Raw genomic sequence first — 18697 nt, forward strand, 5'->3', positions numbered from 1 at the left:
GCCTTAGGAAGCAGCAGGGCACAGAGGCACTGTTTAGCCCATCACAAAAGCAATCTGTAGAAAAATGAATTGCTGCCTGAGGCCAGCTGATTTCCCCACTCTTCAGCACATGGCTGGACAGCATGTCCTGTGACAGGCAGCAAAAGCATAATATCAAGGCTTCAGAAAAACACCAAGAAGAGTGTGGGGACAAGGAAACTGAGTCAAAGCAGCAGAGAAGTGTCTTTTAGAGGTTCATTGCTCAATCTGATTTGTTTAAATTAGGAGACAGAGGTACCACCCCTGTTGGTGAAATAAACCCACTCCTGTGAAACAAGTCAGAGGCATTTGAGAATGTCACTTCAGAAATTTTCTTTCCATTATTAGTTAGTTGGAGACTTTGATGCCAGAGACTGATCCAGAGACTAGAAAGTGTCTAGATGTGATCTGGATTCTTTTCTGAGAGAGTCTCTCATCCTCTGAAATGAGCATGATGCACTGCCATATATGATGACATTTGTAAAAATGACACTTTTCTTGCAGCTACCTGGCCGAGCAACCAGTTTTGATAGCCAGGGATCCTGCTCCTCACCCAAACCACCTCTTACACCCTAGGGAGCACGAGTGGATTCATCACGTCAGTGTCCAAAGCTCCATCATAGCTCACATCTACATAAACAGAAGGTTTGGCTTCCAAGATGAACTGTATCCATATTTTTTTATCAAAATACATCTTTCCTATTCTAAGTCTTATATGACAGTTTATAATTATTTGTTAATGTGTGAATGAAGTTGATTCAAGTCAAATATAACCCTTCCTTATGCAAATTCATTCACCTGTTTTATCTCTAGCATATATCCAGTGTCATATTTAAGCAGTGTTTGGATGGTGCCTGTATCTTTACATAGGCAAAGAAACAAGAAAAAAAAATCCCTTAAACAATTCAAATCTATTGCAGCTTTCAATACCTAATTCTTTTGAGGGAGAGTAAACAGTCATATGCAGCTCATATAGTAAAGTCCTTCTAAATTGCACTAAATCCTCTATGACGGCAAGATAGCACTTCAAGCTGAATGTTGCATGGAAAAAAAAAAAAAGCAACCTGCTGTCTTGTTTTGAATGTTTGGAAAATCAATTCCTTGGGCAGGAAGGAAGGTCTGATTTAAAGCCCACTGGAGCCAATGAGGTGGATTTACTGACTTCAGTGGGTTTTAGTCCAGCCCTTATGAAACAGGTATGAGTTATAACCTTCCAGCATAGACATGACAGCTGCATCTCTACAGAAGTCAAACTGCAGAGGAGAGAATGCTCAGAAGTAAAGGAATTTATTTAATGTGATTCATCTCTTAAAAAAATTGACCAAATATTGCAGTTACCCACAACATTTTTGTGATTCTTGATTTAATGTGACAGACTTAAATATCTTTGAAGTTATTTTGACTGAGTGCACAACACACATGGAATTTAGTTTCTGGTTGCTGGCTGGATGCCTCTAGACATATAAGCTAAATATGAATTTGAGATGTGTTTTCTGTCAGTCTATGGAGACAAAAATTGAAATGTGACTATTTTACAAGCAAGTAAACTCACTTATTAGAATACACAGTGACAGCAAACACAAAAGTCTATTGGCTGTAGACAGATACTTTAGAAACTAAAAGAAAACTAGATATTATTTTGTGGATTTATATCTAAACACTGCAGTTTACCTCAGTAAGATAAATCAGATTGGTACTTTCTTTTTTCCTTTTTTCTTTCTTTCTGTGAAGAGTGTAGCACAGATGGCATGATTGGGTCTGAGGTTTTGAAAACTGGACTGTAATTAGAACAAAGTTGGGTGGTGGCACATGGTGCCATCTTTGCAATATATATAAAGAAAACTGAGGAAACAGTGTTTTTCAAAACAACATTTTTACAGAAGAGTCATGCAGGAGAAAAACACCAAAGGAAGATTAACTTATGATAATGAAAGAAATTTTGAAAATTAATCTGAAGGAAAAATGTTGTTTTGGCAAACTTCGGAAGAACCGTTTTGAGTTGTTTTAGCCTGGATGATGTAGAATGTGTTCCTGAAGATCCAGTCCCTCTAAGCCACAGACTAATCTCTAAGACAGGCAAAAATCTCTAAGACCTTGAAGTGTCACAACTGCTCCAGAAAAGCTGGCAGGGCTGGTCTTAATATTACAGGTGCACCTAAACAAATAAAAAAAACAAAAAAAAGAAAAAAAAAAAAAAGAGCAGCTTGTGTACCTTGCCTTCTGTGCCTATGAACACAGCAAGCAGGCAAATAAATATAAAAATCTATCTCTCAGTGTTTACAAATAAGAAAAACAAAACAAAACAAAACAAAACAAAAAAAACAAAAAAAAACCAAAAAAAGAAAAAAGAAAAGGAAAAAGGAAAAGGCTCCAGCTCAAGTTTTTGAATGCCTGTTTCAGGTTGTTACTCATGGCCTCTAGTCAGAAATGGTCTCTCCTAGAGAGGGTTGGCAATGCGGAACACTGACCCTCCCTGCTTTTTCATCACCATAAATACAGAGCAGCCTTGCAGAATTTCATTCCTCCATTTGCTCTGGATGATTTTTTTAATAGGAGAACATAGTCTCCTCTGTGAGGTTTTTTCCCTCCCATCATTGTTATCCTAAAAAATTCTGTAGGCTAGATCATTTTCAACATGATTCTGCAAGGTTGATATAGAAACAGATATATATATATATATGGAGACTAAAAAACTATTTTATATATACATTTATCTTTACATAAATTATATCAACAGTGGCCTTTGTGCCCGAGAAAATACTTTTTGTAATGTGGTACTGTAACAGTTAACTGAATATTATTTGCACTTTTTTGCACCTAATATCCAAAAAGCTAACAAATTCACAATCAAATGTAGCATAAATGTTCATCAATGAGCAACATATTTTAACCTATTTTACTGTTCTTTATGAGTATCCTGTGTGTTTCATCATAGGTAGTAAGGTATTTTAAGATTCATTTTCTTAAATTTTAATAGTTGTCAAATACCAAAGGCTCGGTTTGTGCCCCCTCATTGTGTTATTTTTGGTATTGTTAATGACGATGGTGAATGACTTCTGTGTCTAAACTTGATTGATAGGTGCTCTGCATCTAAGAGAAATCAAGCTGCTAAATCATCTGGACATCTAACTTCAAAAATGATCCCCTAAGTAATTATATTTATTCCCTTAGAAGTGATTAACAGAGTTAATGAAAAATATTTTTTCTCCCCATTGTTTCCTTAGCTATCTCAAAAGACAGGATATGTACTTAGTATAATCCAACCATTGGCTTTAGAGCTGGTTCACAAGTTATGCTCAGCGACATCACAGAAGCACCAAGGAAGAACTTAGCACAGTTTAAATCAAGGAGTATGTTGAACAATATATACCTTTCCTAAGGGATTTTAAATATTTTAATTTGGAAATTTGGAGAAGTTGCAAGTTCCCTGCTTTCATCCTGATTAATTATTTTTCCTCTGCTTATCCACATTTCTCCCACATCTCATGCATTACCCTAATTTGGGACAAATCAAATGTGGCAAAAGACTGGTTTAAAATATGCTGTAGTACTTTCACATCAGTTAGAAAAGCTTCCTTTCCTAAATGCCTGAATTATTATTCTTGAAGCAGTTTACTGGAAAAAATACCAGTACTAAATAAGAATTGTATTTGTGCAGACTGGCTTTTTTTATACTTTCACACTGCACAGGTGAGCACAAGCTCACAAAGATTTAAGTCATGTACTGGACTCCATGATCTCCACTTTGGATCACAGCATTTTACAGTGCTGCTGACATGGCCCTTCTCCTCAACCTCCAGCTCTTTCCTCACTATCTTTTGTCTGTGCTGGGCTTAGGAATATGAGTATTGGTCAGAGATAAAGTGGCCAGCAATTTCCCCTGCAAAATTTCTTCTTCAATAAATGCAATTCTTTGGACTTCTTAGTTTAAGGAACTAAATTATACATTTTTTTAAAGAATCACCACCACTTCCAATATTTTTGAAGAAAATATTAAGCCGTCAATAAATGTTTTCATTGGATTGATTTTTTAAAAGGGAAAAAAACAGTTGTTTTTCTGTGGATGCATTTTTGGAGCAATTATTTAGAGCAAAATTAGTTAAAAGACTAATTTGATCCATCATTTTCTCCTCTTTTTCTGCTTTTTAATTGGATTCAATGCAGTCCTTTTAAAAATTTTTAACATGATGATGTACAACATATACATGATAGTCTAGTTCCAAGATTATTTTGCTATGTCTTTTTTATAAACTTTTGTATGTACTAACTTTTTATTATACTCTATTAATTTCACAGGCTTTTGAAGTAATTTGACTATATTTTTTGAGTGAGTAGACTTTAAAAGAAGGGTATTACAGAACTCAGTAATATAGTTCTTCTTCTGCTGAAAATGTAAAATTTTTCAGAAATCCATAAATGTGCCTGCCAAATTTGAAAATCACCTTATTCGAGCATGCAAAAGCCTAGATTTGCACATACAAGTGCTTGCACTTGTTGGATGTACAATCACTATTATTTAGCACTTCTGTTACAATAGAACACCCATACCTAATCAGAAATACATTTCAGTTCATGATAAACACACAAATTTGTACTGAATGTTCCTCGACCTGAAAAGTTCACACTATTTCTACAAATGAACATGCTTGAAAATTCAGCAGGTGTCAAAATACGGCTTATATTTTAATCAGACAGTGAGGTGACTTTTGGACAAAGCTCATGCAGTATGTGTTGGACAATATGGATAAAATATACCATATATATCAGAAATATGAATGCATGTTTTGATGGGACATTTTCTCTCTCATCCACACCACAGCAGAGACTCAGTTTAACTCAAGATTCACTTTCATTTAGCTTCTGAGCCTTGCCAGTCAAAACTGAACTCTCTGAAAACAGCTAAATTATGGCACAGAGCAGACCACAGAGTTAGAAAAGAGGACGGAAAATGTGGGAGTAGACACAAAGTAGTTCCATGCAACTGCAGATGCCCTAAAATGAAAACCTTCTTTCTGAAACTGGTAATAATTCCATTAATTTTACCACTTGTCTTTTCCTTCTCTGCTGTAAAACAGGACAAAATAAGCATGTTCCTGAAGAAGCATCAGCATTAAGCAAAGAAGTTAATTGAGGTGCTGATCACAGCCATTTGCCTTTTGCAAGGCAAATAATACCTTAACTTCTAAAAGTTCTAAAGTGTATTTTGTTTACCCTCTAGATGAATAAATATCTCCTTCACAATTTCGCTTTTGCCTTAACCCTGGAAAAGTCAGGTTTTTTAACAGCATGCAGGAAACCAGGAGCTAGAAATCTAAGAGAAAGTGAAGCAGGAGGTGGGATTTGAATTTCGCAGGGGAATCTGGTCAGGAAAATGGTACTAACACTTTCAATCTTATTCTGAGTGCTAAGGGATGCCTGATGATGGCAGGTGCTCAGGGCTGTGGTTTTATGTTTTATCTGATAGCACTCTACAATGTTGTTGTTGCTGGGAAACCTCTTTGCAGGCTCAGAGAGGATAATGCCTCTGCTATTGCCGTGTGAATTTTTTTCCACCCAAGTATAGACTGTGATTCTTGTGCTAGATGGGGCTCAGTCCCCTGGAAGGGCAGAAAGCACGTTCAGTTTGCATAACAGGAAAAACCGGTTTGACACTCTGCCATCATGGGGACTATTCACTTTGTTGGTACTAAGGACAAGTGTTTGTGCTCTGCTGATCCAAGGGAGGACATTTCTTACAGCACTCTGTGGCTAAGCCTGTGCTGCTGAGCCGTGTGGATGCTATTGAAGATCGTCAGTAGCAACATTGTCAAAACAAAACCAATACATATAAATACAGGTTATAAAGGTTGCCAGTACACCAAAGCTCCCTGCTGTGGAAAAGGAATGATGACTCCCTGAAAAATAAATCAAGGCAGTATGTTCTGGTAGTTGGATTTGGAGGAAGTCACAGAGCTGCTGTGATGAAAGTGTAATAATTTATTAATACAATATGTTGACTATTGGTCTTGAACTAGGTGTGTTCAATAAATCTACTTTAGGGGAAAACAGACAGAAAATGTTTGACAGGGGAGTGTCTCTCAGGAGCAAATGAGTTGCATAAAATGTTAATGTCCATCTTGGTTAGCTGGGTGAGTCTGCTGATGCTATAGCCAGTCTGAAAAAATGTGAAAATAGCAAAATCCCAAGCAGGCATAGGGAAAGAGGCACAGGAAAGATCAAGAGATCTGATTCAGAGCAGACAAGATTTATGCCTGAGCAGGTTGGGGATGCAAGCTGGTACTGTAGTTTACAGAGAAAATAGGCTTGGTTGGTCTCCCATTAATGGATGGGAAAGCTTGAGGCAGGGCAAACATGCATATAAACTCTCATTTTCAATTCCATTCATTTGAAATATTTAAGTTTGCATATTTAAGATTAAATATTTAAATACCATTCTATTTTTAATGAAGTGGAGTGTTCACAGATTCCCTAAAAGAAAAGTTACAAATCCATGCAGACTGCCTGGGTTGGCACAGTTATGACTATGACAGACAAGGGTGTCCCAAAGCCCAGCAAAAATTAAAGAATTGTGAAATCCTGCCTCTTCCCTGGAGATGTGAAGTCAGGAAGCCTGACCCAAAAAAAAGAACTGAAGACAGGCCAAGGAAAGGATGATGGAACAGCTATTTCATCACAGCTCCACAAAGTCATTGATTAGAAAAGAGTGCCAGAAACATGTTTTCATGACAACAACCTCCTTTTATACAATTTCCCTCTCCTTCAAAATACAAGCATGTAAGTGTTTTTGAGAGATTGCTTTTAAATAGTTTGGGGTATTTTCATACCTTAAAAATTCAAGATCCTGAAGTGAAGTAAATCTATCCATGTACCCACCCATGAAGAAAGTATAATAAAATTTAAACAAGAGCGGGGAGTAAAAACTTTCTGTACAATAAATTAAGCTCTAGAATATGCTTCAAATTGCTTTCCTGAGTAGAATAATGGTATAGATTTAAGACCTAATATACTGGGATTTCTTAGTTTAAAAGGAAAGACTGTGTTTCTGATTATAAAGCAATATTTTCCTGCAGGTATAGAATTTCTGGTTGTCTGACCCTGTGTACTTTCAAATATCAAAAATGTTTGTCAACATCACAGACAGGATTTTTAGGAACTTAAGATTAGTGCTGACAAAAGGAATTTGTTTTTGAGGCTTGTTTGAGACATTTTTCTAGGTTAATTTCAGGAGAAATTGTAGGCTGTTGTATGTTTTTGTGGAGCAGATACATTTCCATAAAAGTAGTCTGCAAGAGGAGAGGAAAAGGGTCAAGTTGCTATGAATTGAGACTGATAACCAAAAGTGAAGAGGACTGAACAAAAAAATATTTAAAACCTTTTGTGATGTCTGAGCCGAAATAGGAGACAAGAAAGGAGAGGAAAAGCATATAGAGTATGAAAACAACCCTCCAGTAAAAAAGAGAAAAAAATGTATGCATAAAAATTACTTCCAAATCGAAAGGGATTTTTGATGTGAACCCCCTACCTCATATCTTGTATGACCATTACAAGTGGGAACAAATTTCAGAACCTGAGTCTGTTCTTAAAATAAAAACAACCCTCTGCCCTGCAGATCTTCCTATCAGAGGATTCACAGTGCAAAGAGCACTGGTAGTTGCTCACAGCACATCCTATCCCCCTGGTCTTTTCCTTGCAGCAAAATTGAGGCAGAAAAAGGACATATTCCTCTCTAGATGCTTTAATGGTGTCCTATTTATTTGCACCTGGCATAGGTTGGAAGATCTCTAATAGGTGAAAAAACATTTTTATGTAATGTCACCTCTTCACATTATCAAAGCTTCTGACAAAGAGTGCTTGAATCACAAATTCATCCAGGAAATTCCAGGAAACATCTCTGGAAATGCTGCTGTGGTACACAAGGTACTGGTTTTGTTCTCACATCAAGCCTCAACTATTACCACAAAATAGTGGAGAAGTTATTGGACTGCTGCAGGTGCTAATTCTCTCAAAAATCTGAATGACTCAAAAATCTGAAGTCATAATTATGGTGTATTTCTCATTTATTATCCCACAGGTCTTTGTGTATGATTAGGGTCCTGGAACTGAGTTTTCAGCCAAATCCTGTCTCCTCCTGTCCTTCCTATTCATGGAGGTTCAGCTAAATAATGGATTCTTATTCCTTTGTCCCAGATTGCCACATAGTAGTGGGTGTATTGTGAATGTTTCACCCTGAGAGTGGCTGCCTCTTATTAAAAATCAGAATGATCAATAGAGGACCATTACTTCCCTCACCACAGTTTTCTGAGTCTTAATTGTGTAATAATAGTTATGAGGGAAATTACTGCATAGCTGAGCAAGAGAATTACCAGCTGTAATTATTTTTGTCAAATGGATATTTGTGAACGGGTGTATCTTTTTTCTTCATGTAAATGTAGATTTGGCTACCACTGAAAATGAAAAGCAGATTTTGTGGACTTTACAAACAACACATCACACATCTTAAATCTATTCCTTTCAAGCTTCATGTATTGTAAGTGTTTAATGATCTCAATTATCCTTATAGCACAAGAACTTGATTAATTTATTTAAACCTACAACCTTTTCAGTTCGTAGTCCACAAAGGTAACTTTGGGCTAGGGAATCAATATCACTAATGAGAAATGTAGCTTTATCTTAGCCAACAGCCAAAATCTGCACAGCTGGACATTTTCTGTGTTCCTCTGAAAGGGAGCCTGGCACTATTGCACTTTAGTTACTTGCCAGTAGCAGACAAACAATTGTAGGTCACAGCCAGGTTTCAGAGAAGCTCTGAGGTTTAAGCCCTAAAATCCCTCCAGGCACAGAGCAGTCTATGAAGTCAAAGAACAGTCTTGCCCAAAGAGTGCTTGATGATGAGCAATCTGTGCTGAGAAAAGATATTTCATTCAAATTATACCAACGTGGCTTTTAAATTTTTCTTTCCTTTTTTTTTCTTGTACTGTTGTTAAAAATGGACTTTTTCTCAAGACAGAACCTTATAATTCAATTTCTAGCAGGGCAAGAAGTGGTACTAAAGTACCAGTCTACTCATGCACTGAAAATAATATGGATGCAAAAAAAAAAAAAAAAAAAAAGGAAAAAAGCAAAAAGCAAAAAAATATCTGTGGCAGCAAAACATCAAGATGTTGACAAAAATACATTTTGCTTTTTATGGAATTTTTACTGACTAGAATTAGAATATTCCACCTCACTTTTTGGGCTATCTCTAGAAAAACACAAAACAATAAATGTATCTAATGTAGTTTAAATAGTTATTGGAATAATATACCACAATGAAAGTGATTCAATTCAGCCTATTAAGGTGTAAGTATTAACAATACACATTCATTTATATATTTTGCATTGCTAAAAAATCTATTAATCACTCTATTTCAAATATAAAAGTATACTAGCACCCTTTCAAAGTGAGCTTTCTTTTGGGCTAATCATATTCTACTTTATACTCCAATTGTTCTTGTATTAATTAAAATGAAAATATTTTCTTAATATCATGACAATAGACCATTAAATGTATCCAGCAAAGTCACTCTGTAGGTCTTTTTAATATGTCGTTTCCTCAGAAATGCACAGCACTATGTACTTGGCCAGCCCAATGTTGAATAGCAGGACCTTGCTATTGATTTCAGGGCACTCTGCATCAGGTTACACATGAGGATATGTCATAGCATCTTATGAAATGAGCCTAGTTTCAAGGCAAGCAGAATGATTTCTCTTACATCCACCATGGATTTTTACCACTTTCTGACAGTTCTGACTATATTAGATGTCTTTGGCCCATCTCTAGGGTATGAACTATTACTGCAAATGCTGATTTTACTGATACTGATAGGAAAGATGAGCCTCAGCTGCCTGACTTGGTAAATAAAAATATCTGGGCTATGTAGTCAGACATGGAGTTGATGTATTTTCCTATTTAATGGTAGTCTGCAGGTTTCCACAAAACACCATTGTTTTGAAGCTCAGAGGGTATGTGTATAGACTAAACTTTTCATATGGAGTTTTTAGACAGTCCTGTTGCACATCAGATATAAAGCACTTCTTTTCAGTCTATATTTCTATGGATAAAATATTGAACAAAGTTTAATTTTGTTAAATGAATAGAAAACAATTTCTCAATAGAAAGAAAAAGCATAGATATATATTTAGTATTGTTCTTTGTTTCTCTTTCTTCCAAGTGTAGGTCTAAATTCTTTCTATGCTTCTCTATTTAGGTTTCTGTAGGAAAGTTCTGTTGGACTTAAATGCACATATCTAAGGATGGGATATGGGTAGTTTTATATACTAGAAGTTGGCAAGCTGGCATCCTGATTGGGAGAGGCACTTTTGACTTGTGCCTTCTCCTTTTTCTGGGGGAGATCAGGAGGGTGTTTGCTCAGCAAACCATGTGAAATACTGTGTCAGCAATGACCTGTTAATCTCAGCTTCTCCTTCCTTTCCATGAGCTTGTAGTCCATGCTGCATTTGAGCTGACTGGCTTCAGTGCACTCCTTGTGAAAACTGAAGCAGGGGGAGGAGAACAGAAATTAGCCACATCTTTGCTTCAGCACAGAGCATCATGTTTTCCTAGTATATGATTGGTTGTGGGGAAGGCATTGTCCAGAGCGTGTGCTTCAAAAGGTAGGAAGTTAAAATGGAGTTCCTGGCCACAGAAAATACTGACAGCTGAAAAAAAACCCCACTTAATATTTAAACACTTGATATCTTAAAAGAAAGCACTCAACACAACGCCTGTCAGGATAAGCATCTTTGCTGTGACAGTGAGGGTTCTGGATTAGGCCCTAACTGGGCCAAACTCTAACAGAACTCCCTACCTTTAAAATAATCTTTATTATTAGATCAGAAATGTTGCCAAGTCTATGTAGCTTACAAAGAACTGCAGAGTTCTAAGATTTTGTCTCTTCTTGCTATGTGGTGTTGGCTGACCAAGATCTAATATTAAATACTTGACTGTTTTAGTACCCTTTATTCAGTGTTCATGATGTGACTTTTTAAATGAAGTCTGTGATTTAATACCTAGACATTGTTCAAGTCAATATCCTTGGCTTCTGCGTTATAGAGACAAGAAAACAGAACTTTTTGAACTTGTGTTACTGGCTTTTTGTATGCGCTATTTGTGAAACTTGACAACATAAATTGTACTACTGATAGTAAATGGATTTTTTTGCACTAGCCTTTGAGAGCTGTAACACATTGCAGTATTTTTACAATGTATTCTCTAGAAAGTGTGAATCTATTTGTCAGTTCTGAAAAAAATACGTAACAATGAAACCTCAAAAGATGTTATGAAGTGTACAGTTTGTGATAATTTTATATTTTAAAAATATAAGAAAAATAAAAGAATTCATTTGAAATAATTTTATTCTAATTGTTTCATATGTATTTTGAACAATAAATAAAGAGATTAAAATTATTCACTTTTTTCCTGCCATTCTTACAAAAGCAAAATTTTCAAAGGTAAATAAAGATCAGTGGATTATAATGGCCCTAAGTTGAGCAGCCCTGTCTTGATAAGGGGGTTTCTTCTCATGAAACTGTTACTTTAAAATTCTGCACTCTAATGACTCAAAGGATATTTTTGCAACCAGATTTGCAAGCTTCAAGACAGAATACCTTTGAGTGAAAACAATTAAATCAAGCAGCTCCATTATTACTTTGTGTAATTCTTTTCACATTATCTTCCATTTCCTGCTATGATATTGTTTACTGTAATCTTCAAAGTCATTAGTCCATGCTTTAAATAATGGATTAACTATTCAATTTAATATTTTTAAAATATTTAAGAATATTTAAATATCTTACTAAAGAGACACAAGCTTAATTTCCATCTTCTTTTTTTCTAGTTGTACAATCATACAGATCAAACAGACAAGAAATTTGGAAATTTTTAAATGGAAAAGAATAGCCAGATTTGAATAGAAAAATTTGAATTTTTATGTTTAAACTGAATTGGTGTTAATGACACCACCTTATGAAGCAATGATGATCCAGGGTAGACAGGTTCAAGCATGTCAGATCTTTGCTGGCACTGAACAAAGACTGTGTAAAGAAGAAAACCAAGATGAAAATGTTCAGTGTCAGTGATATGTGATCTGTTCCCATTCTACCAGATATTTAGATTCCATATTACAAACACTGGGGGACAAAACAGCATACAAGCTCTTGATCTTTGGCCGAGTTATACAATTCTCCTGAAAGAAACTAGGTATATATATATATATATATGTTTATCTAAAGTTCTCATCCTGTTTCTGATCTATATCAGCTGAACATTAGCTAGTCAAAATTTTGCTAAGATATTAAATGCAATTCTGTTGTCTGCTTCAATTCAGGGACTTGGTTCACATCTGTGATTGAAAGATCTCTTTCCTTTGGAAAACTGCTTGTCTTTCTAGGGTAATGTCATTCCAGTTTGCCACTGCCTTCAATCATAATATTCTCTCACTCATTGCCCTGGTTTGGAGGACAGGTGTCTGCTAAGAAAGGCAGAAGCCTCTGTTTGAAATTGAGAATGTAAACCCCCTTCTTCCAAATTATTGTAATTTCAAAATTAAGGGGCTCTGAGGCAAAGATATAGGAAATATTAATAAGAGTTGTTTACTAGGAAAACTAAAATTGAAATACAGTATTACAAGGAACAAGCCCAAAACACTGACAGATTTAGAATACACCCCTGACACCCCACATCAGTCAGGGTGTTGGTAGCAGTCCTATTAAGTGGTGGCTACAGTCCTGCAGTGGCAGATGTGGTTCAGTTGAAGCAGTGCTCCTGTAGAAGGTGCAGTTTTCCTCTGAAGGTCCATAGATGATGTGGGAAGGTCCGATGTTGCTCTGGAATCCAGTGGAAAGAAGGCTGTTTTGGTGTTTAAAATCTCAGTTTTTATCTAGGTAGGAAAGACTTGGCTCCTTCCCCTGGCTGGAACATCTCCCAATGGGATGATGTAATTTTATCAGTCACACAGTGGGACTTAATGGGCCAGCAGCGGGTGATATCTTCCTGGAGGGAGGATGGATTGTGGAAAAGATAAAAATGATTATCCCATCTTGTCTTAAAGATGGCCCATTAGCAGATGGTATGTGCCACAGAGATAAGGATCACTGCCCCACCTGGCTTCAACAGATGGTAACAGAGTACACATTTTTGGTATTTTTCCCTGTATTTCAACCCAAGAGACTCATATATAAAAGGCTAATTTTTGATAGAGTGATAGGTTTTGAGGGTTATTAATATGACAGTTTATTTCGAAAACCTGTTTGTAATTTGCATAGAAGCAATGCAATCATCTTTCAGATTTCACTACAGTCTATGAAATATAATTTATGCATGAAGTTCTAATTCTTTTGTTTCCTGAATATATCTTCATTCCTTACAATAATAAATTTACCAGCCCACAGAGAAGCTGGAAAATGTGCAGCTTAAAATAGTGCAAGAACCAGAAGAGAGCAGACTTGTCAGGAAAAGAGTAGAAGAAAAAAAGGTAAACAAAGCCCATTAAAAAATATATATAAAAATATACATGGTAAAATCTTGAAAATTATTGATTATTCTTGCATACATAGAAGAACACTAGCTTTCAAGCACTGCACAAAATGCTCAACACTTTTAAAAGTGATGCAGAGAATATCAGGGATCAGAAGTGAATCCAAATCTGTCATCACCTAGATCATAAAATTCTCATTTTCTGCTTGGATTTGTACTTTGCATGGAAGATGTGAGTGTCCCAAAAGCAAAGTTGTGCTACATAAGGAGGCCACAAATATACATAGCAACCTCTTATCCTTCTAAAACACGTTGGTTCAGATAAGGAGACAGAAATACGGTTTTATCACAATATTGTTTACCATGTCATTCTGAAAATTGAATAAAAGCCCTCTTGCTGCTACTACTGTAGATAACAGAACCTGTTTTTCAATTCAAAAGACAGACACAACATTTTCAGAACAAAAGATCCTGGATGAACTCCCTCCTCTGTGCTGTTTGGATGCAGCTTGGTTGATCACAATGCTGGTTACAGTAATACAAAACATGGTTTTTAAAGCTTTAAGTCTTTGGCATAATAAAGACAGAAATCTTTATAAGTTGTCACATTCTGAAAAGTGGCATTTTGGGAGCAGCTCGAGTGCTCTGATTTACACATGCATTGATTTTGCTTAACATGCCCACCATGCTTTAATTGATCTATTACTCTCCCCTTTGGAATTTAAAAATGCAGCAGTCACAGCCTTAGCTCTTCTGCAGAAGTGATGAGCATACTCACTCACACTCAGGTGCTTTTTTTGCCTTCTCCAGGATATATTTGATGTCCTCAGCCTTCAGAAAAAGCAATTATTTTTGTGTCTGCATTACATATCCCATGGAGAGCTTTTCCAGTTAAGCTGACCAGCCACAGTTTCCCATTTTAATTTCTGTCAAAACTCTTCAGTATAAATTCTCTTTGCTCTAGTGCTGTTTCTCAAGAAAAATGATGAACACAATTGCCTTGCTCCAAAGAGTGAGACTGACAAGACTTTGTTGCATGTCCCAACTCTAAGACAATTTCCAACCCAGAGTATCTGAGGATCAAAATCGGAGGGACTGAAGAAGTCTTTCTGTGAGGCTTTCTGCTATGACATGCTCACTGAGATTCAGGAACCAAGTCAATATCTGAGACTTTACATATTAAATGCTGTATGTGATGTTACATAAAAATAAATTATTTGTAAAGCCTTTAAAATAGTGGGATTGTGCAGACATGTTTTATGCAGAATTGATAGTATTTCACTCATGGAATATTAATTTTGTTGGGATTACAACAAGAAAGTCCCCAAAAATATTGCAATGTAATAATTGTTTTGTACTTAATTATAGACTAAACTAACATAATGGAATTTACATTTGGGAATTCCTCACTTTTCAGCTCTTTATTTCTGAGCTCTGAGCCCATTTAGTCCACAAACGACCTGCCTAATAAGTTTTTCTGGCCTTCAGCCTTCTTTAGAATGCATTTGCTAAATCCATCCAGATGAAACCAAGTCATAACTATCAATTTTGGACATCTCTGCATCATTTAATCATTAAATAGTTTTTGTTAAGGAAGCATCCTACTCAAAATCCCTGCGATACCAAGTCAGAAGCAAGCTGGATAAACATCCTAGTCATCTAGCACCTTCCTCACCACTAAAAAATTACAGCCCAGCAAAGAAGTAACAAATTACAGCCCAGCAAAGAAGTACCTGTGCCCAGGTCCTTAAGGTCAGGGCCCTGACCAGCACAGCAGCCAATCTCATAAACCTGGAAGGCATCCAGAGGGACAGCATCAAGCACTCCTTTGCTTTTCTCTTGAAGCCTGTGCCTCTGTCTGAAACATGAGGTTTAGACACTGCCAGGTCTTCTAACTGCTAAGGTAGGCATGGGAAACACCTGGCTGGAGACCATCACCTCCAGGCAGCACACTGAGATAAGGAAGCAATTGGCCTTTTCCCAGGGAAAAGTTGGAGCAAAACTTTGGTTAGGAATTGTGGCTACTGGCTAAACTGGAAATGTATGTCTATTTTTTATTTATAAAATTTTATTTCTAAGCTACTGATCAGTTCTTTATTTCTGAAGCCTGATAAAATCAATCCACTAAGGTTAGAGATTGGGAATTGAGCCTGTCACACAAGCATGAAATAGTGGCAAGCATCAGAAGAAACATTTTCTTAGCTTCTTCTCAAGCTCCATTAGATCATTTGTATTCAAATTTGTATTCAAAATTACTTGTCCACTGCAATATTATGAAGGACCGTTCTCATTGTCTCATAAATATTTTCACTAACAGAAACTGAGCCATATGCTCTAGCTGTGGCACAAATGAGATCTACATGAGATCAGCATAACCATAAATTCAACCACTATTCTGGAGGTCAGAAGCAGACTTTGAGGTGAGACAGAAGAAAGAAATACAGGGTAGATAAGAAAAAGAATGCAAAATGTATTTTGTGTCAAAGTCCACAATGTTTGGCTGCTTTCAACTGGCTCCTATTATTCCCTTGGCCTGATTTTAAGTGATTTTACATAAATATCTCCAGCAGGAAAACAAATGTCATTCAGGCATATAGAACCATTTATATGAGTAGCAGTGGAGGTTGGTTTGTAATCCTTTCAAAGGAGAGAAGGAAAGCTGGCACTGCCCAGTCATGCTGCTACACATGATCTTAGGTAGAGGATTGTGATAATCTGCCTGCAGCAGAGTAATGCAAGTTAATTTTGGTATCCATTTAATTGCATAAATCGTTCACAAGCTCGTATACACTCTGATTGTTTTTCAAGTGCACTGAATTATGTGTAATTTTGACTGACATTGTAGTCTGATAATATTTATCTGTGTGCTTGTCAGTTAGTAAAAATTAGATTTAAATATTTACATTCTTATTGAATTTGGATATTTAAGTTCTATTATGCAGAAAATGCAGACTGCATACTCAAGTAAAATGATACCAAGCATGGCTTTCAGAAAACTAATTTAACATCTGCAAGTAATTTTTATAAGTGCATGCTATACGAATAACTTAACATATTAAGACATTAAAATCTTTTAGAATCTTTTTTTTCTTCTCCTACCTATATATATGACTAGGAAACACATCTAGATTCTTTTCCACTTCCAAATGAATATAAATTTGTATTTTGCTCCAGCTAGAGATTGTACCTCAGCAAGCTGTGGGATTGAAAGGAAAAGTTGTATTGTTCCCTTGCAGGCATGCCCCCTCTGCACCAAACAGCTCCTGTCCTTCACCCATCATGGGTGATATTTAGGTGACTGGATTGAGCCTCACTTCTCTCCCCAGAGATAGAACTTGCAAAATCCAGGATCAACCCAGAGCAGCATAATCTGTGACATTTCATTGTCTTCATGGGGTCTCTTTTTTGCTTCAGAAAGGAAAGCATGTGTGACTCTTATAACAAGTTACCCCCCCTACCCAGGTCATTTCCATTTGAAATTTAATTTGAAAAAGCCAAGATGAGCCCTTTTCCTACCTTCTCTACTTCCCCACATGCATGAAGAAGAACTTGACATGAAACCCACCCCACTCTGCTCTGAATGACTACAGGTATAACACAGAGCAGTTGTAGAAGATACTGTGGGACCTGCTCTTTCTCCACTGTGTCAGCAAGAACACATCCTGTCCTCAAAGCAGGTGGCTGCACCCAGCTGCTCTGCTCCCTACAAAAACAGAATCCCACCAGCACAGCTTGTTTCCTACCAACACAATTTTCAGTTGCAAGGGGGACGCTCTGCCTTGCCCATCAGTATCTGCTCTTGTTAAACACTACTTCCATCCTGACTAGATTGATGAAAAGTTGACAAAAAAGAGGAAAAAGAAGGGAAAGGGAAGAAAAGGAACATACAAATCTCTAGTGAAAGTTTTGATTCTGTAAGTCTACCATGGCTGGTGGTGTTTGGTTTTGTTGATACAATTCTGTGCTCAACACTGCAGATTGCTAGATATGTCTGAATAACTGGTTTGTCCAAAGAAGTTGAATTTAAAAATGGAGCTGTCTTTAAACTGATTGTACAAGGTGAAATGCTGAAGGGTAAGATTATAATTTTTCATGTCTCCAAAAGCTTTCAAAGTTCCAGCTGATTGTCTGGTGAGTGATGACACTTGCCAAGGGCTAGTTTCTGTCCTAGACTCGTGAGAGATCCATTAAAAATATTTTTCTGTGTTGAATTCAGGCTGCTTGATCCTGTTGGCATTGAATTAGTCACCAAAATGTGCTATTCTTCTTTCTGTCCACTGGCACAGAGCTTGCTGATGTCAATATTAATCCCAATAAAATGCCCAAGGGCAGGATCAGAGGAGCACAGACACATTTCCTTCAGCTGTTTACCGAGGAAACAGAAAATCTCAATGAGTATTATCATCTATCTTTAGAAGCAATGCTTAGTGACAGCAGTCAGACAAATTACTCTGAGTGTTCAGTGTCACTTTGTATTATTTAGATTTAATATATCAATAAGGCATCTTACTTTGGAACATGCATTCAAATTGCAAGCATTCTGATTCAAATATAACTATGCATTCCACAGAAACAAATGAGATATATGGATAGATAAGCATGTCTCTGCAATCAAAGGTGGATTTTTTCCAGGAAGAAGAGTGTTCTTACTCTCTGCATTCAAGAAGAGCTTCTGAATATGCAGCTGGATTCTCTGTAGCCCATAGTCCTGTTTCTGGAACAATCCCATTGCCTTGGGTAAAGATTAAGGCAGAGATAACACTGTTCGGTTATTGTTTCTGAGGACCACTGGCACACTGGCTGCTGTATTCAATCTGTAAAGGGTTTTCCAATTCACAGATTTATTTATTGCCTATAAACATTACTACAGCCTTGTTTTAATCTTGGATAGGGCTCTTGTCTGGATAAGGGACAAATGAAAATACAGACCTGGTCCTTTTGACCAGGGAGTTGTCTGATATCTCAGGTTTCTTAGGAATCCTGCTGTATTTGTTCTGAGGGATTTGATTTTTTTGTGCCCCAAAACTTCAGCCTTTGGCCCTTCAAGAAGGTACTAGGTGTTAAGCAAAAGAAAAAATTTTGAAAAATATGCAACTGAACAGAAAATTGAAAATTTGAAAAGTGCAACTGTAGCATACCTGGAAGGTTACAAATTTAGATATGTGT

General features: G+C 36.6%; 1 protein-coding gene and 1 pseudogene across 3 annotated transcripts in view; both read left to right on the forward strand.

Annotated features, from left to right (window-relative positions):
- The window catches only part of SYT10 (synaptotagmin 10), a 36600-nt gene extending 33965 nt beyond the window's left edge, over window positions 1-2635 (forward strand). Inside the window, exons 7-8 of one of the 2 annotated variants that reach the window (XM_079303445.1) lie at window positions 523-620; window positions 1902-2193. In XM_079303445.1, the coding sequence (XP_079159571.1) occupies window positions 523-594 (72 nt within the window). In that variant the 3' untranslated portion in view covers window positions 595-620; window positions 1902-2193. Of the gene's footprint in view, window positions 1-522 lie in introns of both variants that reach the window. The other variant, XM_079303444.1, reaches the window with a different exon arrangement.
- Window positions 1-18697, forward strand: part of LOC306800781 (ankyrin repeat domain-containing protein 26-like) — a 397491-nt pseudogene that overhangs the window by 124153 nt on the left and 254641 nt on the right. The window lies entirely within an intron of this gene.

The sequence above is a fragment of the Erithacus rubecula genome, assembly GCF_903797595.1.
Source record: "Erithacus rubecula genome assembly, chromosome: 4".
NCBI classification, from domain to species: Eukaryota; Metazoa; Chordata; class Aves; order Passeriformes; family Muscicapidae; genus Erithacus; species Erithacus rubecula.